This window comes from Argiope bruennichi, chromosome 3 (genome assembly GCF_947563725.1).
Source record: "Argiope bruennichi chromosome 3, qqArgBrue1.1, whole genome shotgun sequence".
NCBI lineage: Eukaryota > Metazoa > Arthropoda > Arachnida > Araneae > Araneidae > Argiope > Argiope bruennichi.
In genome coordinates, this window is record NC_079153.1 from 115,104,756 (window position 1) to 115,116,643 (window position 11,888).

General features: G+C 29.8%; 1 protein-coding gene across 1 annotated transcript; it reads left to right on the forward strand.

Annotated features, from left to right (window-relative positions):
• The first annotated feature begins 535 nt into the window (after positions 1–535).
• On the forward strand, positions 536–11,415 carry LOC129964092 (interferon alpha-inducible protein 27, mitochondrial-like). Its single transcript, XM_056078774.1, has 4 exons — positions 536–1,002; positions 1,941–1,991; positions 9,402–9,450; positions 10,905–11,415. Exons 1-4 carry the CDS (start codon positions 949–951, stop codon positions 11,231–11,233), a joined length of 483 nt encoding a protein of 160 aa, XP_055934749.1. The 5' UTR covers positions 536–948; the 3' UTR covers positions 11,234–11,415.
• The last annotated feature ends 473 nt before the right edge of the window (positions 11,416–11,888 follow it).

The window sequence follows — 11,888 nt, forward strand, 5'->3', positions numbered from 1 at the left end:
AAACTTCTTTAGGGGGGCCGCTCTGCTTTACTACTTTAGTAATAAAGAACCAAACTTTATGGAGGTATTTAAATTTTTCACCTCATTATAGATATATAACAAGAAAATTGACTAGAACTTAAAATAGCTATAATGTACCCTCCCCCCCCCAATGGTCTGTTGAAATATCGCTCTGTCTATTTTATTGATTTTCTGGCAATTCTATATCCTATTCTAATTTAGCTGAATTCCGTCCTAGAAAACCGTGTGTTTAAGAAATATAGATTATTTGTGTTCATACGATAGATTAATGAAGAAGCTAACATAAAACTGACGAATTTTACACTGTACTGATATTTTGTTTAAAAAAAGTTCATTAAAGAAGGAAACGCAAAATAAACTTTCTATTCTATTTGGGACTTCCCTCTGATGTGGGGGCCCATGGCAACTGCCCCGTATACCCCCGCATTAGTCAGGCTCTGTCGACGCGAGTAGGGCAGACAGGACGAAATTCAACGCATGCGTCGAAGAACAGGCTCGTAGATTCGAAAGGGAATTCCCCTTTTTCCCAGTGGTTGTGTCTATCTATTTTCCAATTGCGTTCTTTAAAATTCAATAAAAGTGATTAATCCATAAGCTAACTATTTGTTTCGCAACAAGAATCGATGCGGCCCCTTCATTTTATTTTATTTTAAATTAAAAAAAATCTCTTCTTTATTTCTTGTAAAGAAAAAAAGAAGAAAAAAATGACAGAGAAGTTTGTTTACTCAGATGTAGATACTCTATTTTGCAAGTTCAGGTAACTTGTTACCGCTTGACTTGCAGCGAATTCAATGTGCTAATCAAATACCTTTCTTTTATTTTTTAATTCTAAGTTTTGTAATCATTAGTGAAATAATTTATCTTTTAACGAGATAAAGGGAAAGTTGAATTTTATTTGAACCCATTGCTCAGAAGTCCACTGAAAACATGCCTTCCAGCCGGATAGCAAAATCCTTCATAGTTCTTCAACTTACGCAGCTGGTAAGCAAATTTTCATATTTTTGAATATATTGCAATAACATTTTTAAAATAATTTCGGATTCTCTCTCTCTTTCTCTCTCTCTAATATATATATATTTGTTTCAACAAATTTTTATGCTAAAAAAATTAATTTCTATAAAATTTATTGCTTACAATTTTAATTTTGAAATGTTCATGAAGTAAATATCTAATAACATGAAATATGTTAAATATGTATTTCATGTTATATTAGATTGGGATATAATTATAATAAAAATGACTTTTTTTTCTCAAAATTTCTTTCACATTTAAAAAAAAGTTTCAAAATATATAATTTTTTTTTTTTTTTTTTTTTTTAGTATGATCTATACATATTTTTTTTGCATAATTTCCCTTTTAAGAGTAATAATATTTCACTTATATTTTCACCTTTCTTTTCTCTGTCCAATTATCTTCCTCTTGTGGTTTTTATTATTATTATTATTTAAATTAATGATAGTAATAGATTTTCTTTCAGCAAAATAAATTATTATTTGTTTAAAAATGATTTGACTAGTTCTAATATCCATCACCTTAGTATGCTTGCATAAGTAATGAAAATTTATGGAAACATTTTTTTCTTTTTTTTTCAAAATTCATTCTGGTTAGCTCAATTTCTTCTGCATTGAGTTAAATATTTGTTACTCATTAATTTTCATTCAATTCATTGTTATTACCCTTTTTATATTTACATATTTATTCTACAATTTTATCTTTGTCTTTTTGTGGAGAAAAAAATTAATTATATTATTATAATTTTATTTCAATTATCTACTTAATTATCTCTATCTTATTCTCTTTCTATTCTGAGATTAAAAATAAATAAATAAAAATCATAAATTAATGAAATGAGTATTTGAAAAATTTTATTGAATATAATTTTTAGTTCATTTTTTTCTTTTCTCTGTTCCTCTTTGCAGAATATTGGCTGTTATGCAGAATGTCGCTGTGGAAAAAAATCAAGCTATTGGGTAAGAAATAATCATTTCTATCTATGATTTTTCCTATTAATAATTTTATCTGAAGAATACATTATTTTCATAAAAGACTGCATCAAATGATTTCATTTAAAGAACAAACTTTTCATTTAATACTGAATATAGCTAAAGAACAATTTATCTTTTTTGCCAATTATATTATAGACAAAAGTGTACACTCTTCTCCGGAAGTTGTTATCTGGCTTATAATGTTACCACCACATATTTTTGCTGTATTTTGAATAGCATTCTTTCATCTTTCTTTAACATAATAAAAGATCTAATGATGTATAGTTACAATTATTACACTAATATATTTTTATATATTTGCTTAGGTTGCTAAAAACATTTTCACTTTATATTAGGAGAGCAATATTGAAAAAAATACCTTTTTTATATTTCAATGCATTAGATGATTATAGAATATAATTCATGCATTATTTTTCTGATAAAACTTATCTATGTTTAAATTATACTTACATTTTTAAAATATGTTAAAATGTCCAATACCTTTTAGTTAAGAATGCAGATGAAAGTAAAATAATATTTTTATTTATAAAATTATCCCAATATTGTTCTTTAATTGGACAGTAGCCAAAAATGCTCCAATTTCTTTCTTTATTAATTTATTTATGTACATTTAAGCTTAAAAAAAAAGCTAGTGTAGCTATAAAAAAATACACAGAGTATAATAAAATTGACTAAAAGGTAGAATAATTATATCTGTTGTCAGATAATAAATTTTATGTAATTTTTGTAATACTAGCTGCCATTTTGATCCAACCAATTTATCAGTTTTAATGGTTAACAAAACATTCAATTAACCCTTCAACCGGCTGGAACGTAGAAAGTCGCTCCAACGTGTCTCTTGAATACCGGCTGGAACGTAGGAAGTTGCTTTCCGCAAACTGCTGTTAACCCGGCTCCAACGTAGAAAGTCGTCAATGCTTTCCCCCTTAAATGCAATAAACGGGGTGGGTCATCTGCTTGTTAAGGTCATTTTGTGGTTTTCGCTGACAGTTAGAATTTGGGTGGTCCCTCCAATTAGGGGAACGAACTCCCGAAAAGGGGAAATAACGCTTTTCGTAAGAATTCGCGATTGCAGGATCGATTGGTGATATGAGCTGTATACTTCATTTCTGATTTGGATATTTCATTATTTCGCCACAAATTTAATATCCAAATGAAAACTATTATACTTATTAAAGGTAGGGAATCCCTCATATTTACATGTCATAATCATGTATAACAGTTAATGATTGTGATTAGTTCGCAAAAAAGTACGTTTGAACTTTTAATAATACTTTTATTAAAATGCTGTAAAATATAAAAAAACAAATCCTTATATAAAATTTTTAAATTTATTTTCATCCCAATTATTAAGCGAGACAAATATTTATTTATAAATGTAATTTTAACTATTGTTTAAGCTTTGTATATAGATTTTGGCCAAGCATTTAATACGTAATGAAAGGCAAATTTGAAAATTTTTGGATCTAATTATTTATTTTTTACTGTTTAGAATGAGTTTTTAGTAAAAGCGTTTTTAATTTTTTTATAGACGTTTTTATTTAAAGTATCTTGATAAATGTAGTTACTATTATTCTCTTATACTGCTTAATATTATTTTTTATTTCACTATTTAAATACAAGCGTTGTTCACTGGTTTTTGCAAATCATATTTGTCTTTCGTTTTTTTTTTGGGGAGGGTAGAGGGCTCAGGTTATAAAAAAAACCGCTTTTTTTATAAATATAAAAAATATTTTTTTAGAAATTATATCTTTAAAATATATAATTATATTATAAATATATATTTAAAATCTCTATAAAAAAATCAAAGCACATTCAAATGGGAAGAAGAGTTGTGTCTTGTGACGGGCTGCGAAAAGCGTAAATGAAAAAAATTACTTGGTAATAATAAGGACTATTAAAAAAAGTTTGGCATATGAAAGAAAGAAAATATATTTAATAAATGGAAAACATTTATTTATATTCTTCAAAATTGGATGATGTGTATGATATTGCTTTGAAGAATAGAATTAATGAATGTATCTGTGCAATTATAATTATTGCTTTGCAATAAAACAGCATTAACTATTTAATGAAATTAAATAAATGCATTAAAGGCTGATACGATTTCTAACTGTTTGAACGTATCACAAGGCTGTGGATTCAGAACTTTTTTTATCTATGGATCTCGGTTCCTTTCAATTGCTAGTATTCGGTAAGAAAATCCATGTGTTTCTCTATGTGAAAGTAGTTTTTCGGCTTGTTCGCATTGTCAAAAGAAGTTTTACGATCAAATCAAGCAGTAAAATGTCGGTAGGTTTAGTGCTTAAAGTTGCCCAAGTTACATTACAAAGAGAAGTGTTACATCTGGTGAACAACAGCCTATTCAAGGAAAATTAGTGTCTCAAAATAGGTTATATAGAAAATGCGCCAGGCAGATTGTACAATAGAAGTACTTTTAATACGAATCTTGCATTGAAAGGGAGGATATTTTCCCTTGCTAGGCATTCAGCAAGACAAGAATTAATTCTTGAAAGAGGTTTTGAGTAGTTCTTTTAATCTTTACCATTCTTGAAATTTATGAGTCTTGGATTCAAAAGATTAATTCATCACTCCTGAAAGCGGTGTTCTTTTTATTAAGTTAACGTGGGTATTATGGCAATAATCTATGAAAAAAAGTTTTTAAGCTTTGCTCTTTAATCAGTTTTAGATTTTATGTCAAACAAAGTGTGTGCTCTACTATTTTTGATTTTCATATCCATTAAAGTTTTTTTTCATAGAAGATTTAAAGACGTATTTCTTAATATATTCAATAATAAGTAATGAATAAAAAATAAAATAAAAAATTCGATTTCTCTGTTCACTAATACAATGCAAGTGGGTTTTCTTACTAAATTTGTTTATATTCTGGTTGAAATTCGGCTATTGATCAGATACTACTGAAGATTGTTTCCAATAGAAAAATTGCTTCCTTTAGGAAATTTATTTCTAATGCACTTCCTAAGGGCAATCCTTATAGCAATTTTCAAAAATGAGCTAAAAATGTTTCACCAATGCTTGATTCTGCACTTGAACTTTATCTAAAGTATAACAGAATTTTTAACAAAAGCATACCACTGAAAGATACTCAGCATTAAATAATTAGTTGGATCATATCTTGATATCAACAATGGAAAAAAATTAGGTTGAAATGATAGAAGCAACAATGAAGACAATTTAATTTCACTTCCATAATGAAATATATTGATGTAAAATATGCTTAAATTCGATAAATTAATATACAAATGTCAAATTAGTTAATTTACTTTTCTTCGAATTACCACGGAAAAATTTTAATTAAAATTTTTACTATGCTTTAAAAATTCATAATTTACGAAAATAGTAGCGTTTGGATTTTTAAAAAGCTATTTGTGAATATTATTTTTGCTTTGATAAAAAGTAGTTACAGATGATAAGAACATCATGAGACATTTAACATTATGAGAACATTTTAACATCATGAGACCACGATGAGTCATCTGTGACTAGACCACCAATAACTTGCTGCTTTATCACACCAACATGATTCTCCGACCTGTCTTTGCTAATTAATTCTGTGATGTAACAATTCACGCTTATTTCTATTTTTCTTAAAAATATAAAATAACTTATATATATATATTATTTCTGATTTAGCACAACCTTCTTAATATGTAATGTCATTGTTAAGCAAATTTTCTCCCATCCAATTTTTGTGACCGGAGGATAAGATTATTTAAATGAAGAATTTCTGCCCTTCTTGCACAAACTGGAAAAATAAGGAACTGGTAAAATAATAAAATAATTACAGATTCATTAATATCTATAATTTGTTTTATTTTAATGAGTGTGCCAAAATTTGTAGCAAGTATTTTTATTGTTGCAATGAAATAAAAACCTTAATTTTCACTCACTGGTTTTAAACGTTATTGAAGTTATGATTACTTACTCTAGATTGTTTTTCATTTATTTTATTGTGCATCTACCTTTTGAAATTCACATGCAGCGAAATACCTTATAAATATTGCCAGTGAAATTCGTTTGAATTGTTCAGAAATGAAGAGCATGGAAGCAAGAGTCTGAAAGGGTAATTCTTAACTGTTGGACACATGCAGCTAAGTCTCATTTTTCGTAAATTATCTACGAGATAATTTACGAATTTTCATAAAAAATCATAATGTTGTAACTTAATAAAATGGGTACAGTTGAAATTTTGATTTCATTGATGGAGTTAGATGAAAGAAAGATTCTTCGCAATATTTAACGGCAGAGAAATGCTTGGATTTATGAAAATATTTCTGCACTGACTATAAGTCATTTTTACCAAGATTTGTGACAAAATTAGGAATGATATAAGAAATTGACATTCAAAATATTCACTTATTAAAAATATGAATGAAATGATGATTTTTATCAGATATAAGCCTCGTGAGTAAATGGATACACTATGTTTTCTTATTTTAGCATTAAAATTAACTTTAAAAATTTATTATTTCAACTTATTTTTTAATTATTTCAAAATAAGATAATTAGTCAAAAATATTCAAGTTAATAATATTTTCATCAACATATTATCATTAAAATATTCACCTACTATATATTGACAAAAGATTGTTTTATTATTTTTCAAAACTTAAAAAAATGAAATGAAAAACAAAAATCAAAAAATAAACAAAAATTTTTTATAAATTTTTATTTATAATTTTCAATAACAGATTATAACAGATTTATATCCGAAATGAATGTAGTATTTTTAAATTAATAATAATTTTTTTATAATTTATTTCAATCAGGGAGCTATAAATCATGCTATTTTCATTTCGAATACCAAATATGCGAGTAAAAGGCTTACAACTAAAAATTAGAAAAAACTTAAGTAAAATTCACTGAATGTCAGTAAAAAGAATGTATTATATTCGTAATGCAATTTGATGAATGATAATTCCTTTTAAATAATTTATTAAACAAATTTTTCTATTACTAATAAAAATTTATAAAATCATACTGCGGATTTTTTTTTAAATTTATTTTTGAACAAATTCTATTTTCTGCAAACATTGCAGATTAAAAGAGAAGTTCTTAGTTCTCAGAGCGAAAACCTACTTCTTAGTTGAAAAACCGCATGGCAATTGCCCTGCGTCGACAGATTTATTACTTGATTGATCAGTCAGTCCTATTCAAAATCCCCGGTGTTTAGGGGGTGGCGATGGTCGAGACGCGGGAAAGTTTACCCCCTGTTGTTAATGGTCAGGGGAAAGCAAAAACATACCAGGCCGGTTTAGGAACGTTCTGCCAATTTCTTTTCTAGTAAATTGTGTTCAACCTTTATTTTGACTGCGGCCGTTTTAAGAACATTCTTAAGCTGGACAGCCGACGCTCGATGGGTTAAAGAGATTATATATTGTGGCTTTTTCCAGAGCAAGGTATTTCTAAGCTTCAAGGTGTCATACTCATATAACATACTGTCAAACAAATAGAAAACACTGATCTGTTGTATGATGTATGATAATTTATCCTAATTTTCTTCCATCTTTCTTAAAACGTGAGATTTATTTTAAAATGAAAGTGATTAAATTTCAATTAATATAAAAACTTTTTGTCGAAACTAAACATATTTTTGAAAAATATGAATACAGAAAAGAGAATCATTCAGAATTAAAGTCTTATGTATATTAAAGAATTTTTAAAATAATTTAGGAAATATCTCAAAGGATTATAATAAAAATCTCGAAATAAATAGAATTGCAAAATAAATCAAAGTTTTAAAATTTCAAAACCTTCTTCTATTTGGCCAAGAAACTACTAAAATGCATGTTTACATATATATTAACAATAATATATTTACATATATAATAACAAAATAAATTATGTTATTGATATTTTTTACAAATACAACTGCATTTTTGAAGAATTAATTTTTCATGTGAAATATTTTTTTTCTCTTTGTATGCATAGAATGTACTTTACTATGTAATTTCTCTTTGGAATAAAGAAAAAAAGTTTTTTGAAAAAGAAATTTCTGACATGGAAGGAGAAATCAAAGAGCTGTCGCAAAAAGCTAATGAAACAAAGGATTTTCACTCTTAGCAAAATGCAAATTAAAAGAAAACTGATTTAGATAAACCAACTTTTATGCAATATAGAATCTGAAATTGCCAATGAGAAATTTTTTAAAAAACTTTAAAATTAAAGTCAGCGGTAATAATAGTATTTCTCTACTCCTTTCTACGATTTTTTTAACCAGCCTTCCAGTCTGCGTCATACCAATTCTGACCAGTTTCTCGCATTGACTGTAGATTTTGGAGTCCGTTACTCCGTTTAATTGTGGAATTATCGTGAAATTCTTGTTTAATAGCTTCGTTTTGCTAAATGTAAATTTTGTGTGTATCTATTTTCCGTAATTTCTCTATATTCTCAGAACTTTCATGAAACTGCTATAGAAGTCGATAGTTACCCGTTCTGCGGTGCTTAGCGCAACATTTTCAGTATTTAATGCAATTTCGCTTGTGGTGAATTGCATATAAGCCAGTAACAGTGCTTCTACCCGAACAGCTGTTTTGGTAAAATCGGATCGTTACTGGATTGCTAACCAAAAGGTCCCAGGTTCTATCCTCGCGCATCACATACTTCTTCATTGGTGACCTCGGACAATGAACCTTCAACCTTCGTACAGCTGTTGTGGCGCCATCTACCCGCAATCAAAGTCGTCAGACTCACGTGACGCAGCAACCCAAAGCCGTCAGACACACTTGGCGCATCAGCACCCACACACCCTCGCCATAACGCTTGCGCTATTCAAACTGGGTACCGGCCCATTAAGACAACAGCTACTAAATATATCACCACTCAACAGCCATATCGTTCGTCTTCCCTTCGACTCACTGGAGGGAGAGTACTGTGGTGAATTGCATATAAGCCAGTAACAGCGCTTCTACCCGAACAGCTGTTTTGGTAAAATCGGATCGTTACTGGATTGCTAACCAAAAGGTCCCAGGGTCTATCCTCACGCGTCTCATACCTCTTCACGCTCAACTCTTATTGTATGAGTGAGGGGCAGATATGATTGCTTTTAATGTTTTTCTTTTTAAGAATGGGCATAAAATATACAATAGTTTTTAAACAAACCAAATCAAAGCATTGTTGTTCTTGAAATTGCTTACCTTACTAATTTTCATCAAACGTTTATAAACTGTCTTATATGATACATCTTTGCCTTTTCAGTTTATAATGAAGCTAATAACAATTCTTTAAACTTATAATGTAAAAAAAAGAATTACTTTTGAAAGGAATTACTCTAAAAAAAATTCTAATTAATTTCTTACTAATTGTAGATTTACTTATGCTGTTTATTTTTTCCCTGTTTCTTTTTTGTTTCAGGATACTGTTAAAGAAACCGTTAGTGGGGCATCAAAAAGTGAACTTTTACGTAAGTAATAACATGTTTTCGTTTTCAAATCTTTTTAATCGCCTTTCTTAATATTTTTATAACTCCAGAACAATAATAATTCTTTACAATAAGAGTAATAAAATTAACTTTGCCGTCATTATTTGCAGATATTTGTTTGTGTGAGATATATCCAAATGCAAATGAGATTACAGTTATATCGAAATAATTACGGTTCCCGTGTAATAGTGCACCTACACGTAATTCCATTGACTGAATTGTTCTGATCCTAGCACGTAGGGAAAAAAATTTCTGGTTCTATTATGGAAATTCCTTGGTTGCTGGCAGATCCACGATACCTTCTATTTTCGATCTTTATGTGATTTTTTTATAAGGTTTAAGATATGAAGTATTAATTTGAGAGGTATTGAGGTTGCGCGGAAGATTTGGGAACTTCCCATTAAAATTTTCTTCTCAAGTTGAGGGTTGTTTCGGCAATTTGTGATCTAGCTTTGTCGTCCTCCAGAAGTTTTATGATTTTGCATTTGATTTTTTTGGCTGTCAACAACGTATTACATTAACTTTACAATTTCTAGCAAAATTTACATCGGGGAACAAACTGACCATCACGTTTGTCCTTCACGGTAGAATTAGCTTTGTCGTCAGACAATATTATTGCTTTTATAAGCTTGCCTCTGATTTTTTTATGGCCTTTTTGGTTGTTACGTTATCGATAACTCGTTTACCATATTCCAGTAAAGATCCCTTTACGTCGGGGAAAAAAAATTAGCGTTAAAACTTCGTCTTGACAACAGAAAGAGTTTCTTTCTACGTAGGGAACTGGCATGTCCCTTGTTCAAACAAAACAAAGCTCTATCGGTCCCAAAGTGACTCCTTTCCTCTACCAATAAGTATGCTGATTCTCTGTGATTTGAACGTCAGAACAACAGTGCTATCCTTCTCATTTGATCACATCTTACGTTTAAATGCAGTCAACATATTAAATAGATTGAATTGCTAATATTGTTTCTTTCCAGTTTCTTTTACTATTATTGTAATATGTTAAATGGCATGTATAATATTAATTTTCACTTTTGTAGCCGCGCTTGTAATGCTAACTGTAACTTACTATGATGACGTCAGAGACAGTGTCCTCTTAAGTCTTGTGGCGTAATGAGGCAGTTCAGAGCTAGCGATGGCATATACTGCATTCTTTTTTCCCTTGTTCTTACTTTTATTTTATATTCAAAATTGTGTGTGTAAATTGTCTGTGTGTAACATAATCCCTAAATAAATAATTATTACACTAATTATTGAACCCCTAATCACAATCAGTTATATTAATAATCCATCACAACTGAACTGATCTTAGTAAAATATTAAAAATCGAACGCAGCATTTACTTTCATTTAGCGACCTATCTGTCAATAGCTTATATTTTAGAAATGTATTATTAAATTTGTTTTCGCAATAATTTCCTTTTTTAATTCTTATAGTGTATGGAGTTAAAACAGCCGCCGTTGCTGGCGCTGCTGTGGTGGCGACTCCTCTTTTGGTTTCAGCTGCTGGTTTTGGAGCTGGTGGAATAGCAGCTGGATCTGCAGCAGCAGCTGTTCAGTCAGCTTGGTTTGGTGGAACGATTAGTGGCATCACTGGTACTGCGTTCGCCGCTTTGCAAAGCATCGGTGCTGCTGGGCTAGGATTTGTTGGTAAGACTGCTGTCGTCAGTTCCAGTGGCCTTGCTGTGAAGGTTTATGACGCAATTAAGGGCGGATCTGATGATGAAAACTGTGACTGTTGTACCGAAATTCAACCGCGGAATTAGTACTCCTTTGCACTTTTGTATGTGTTTTAAAGATGTCAAGTATACATGATAAAAATGTTTCTGCTATGTTAAATTATTTCAAAAAACATAACTGAAATAAACATGGTCATAAACCTTTCTTTTAAACGGTTCCATTTAGAACAATGATATACAAGTATTTAATAAATTATTTTTGAGATAAATGTAGTAGTTGCATGTCTTATTTCTGATTCGTTCTTATTTTCCTCTTTAATCTGAATTATAATTTTCTAAACTTTGGAACTTGACGTCGAGCACGTTTTAATGCGCCTCTGGAAGAAGCAATCCATGCAGGCCGTATCTAATGATCACAGTGGTTAAGAATAAGCCCAACTGATCATTTACTGATTTCAATACTACTTCAACGCAGGTTTGAGTGATACTATATCAACCGATGTATCGGATGAAAAAAAAATGACGTATAACAAGAGTATAAGATGCGGTATCAAGTGATGGACTCAGCTGATACTGATCGATGTAGCCTTGTTTGCCGTCCTACTTTGGCGACGCTATGCGTGGTGGTTTTTTTTAACTATGTGTATTTAATTTTCAACCATTACTGTCTCTTGTACCATATAACAGTGCACTTATCATACAAAGATCCCAGCCTTTTCCTATACGAACTGAATTGGCTAAG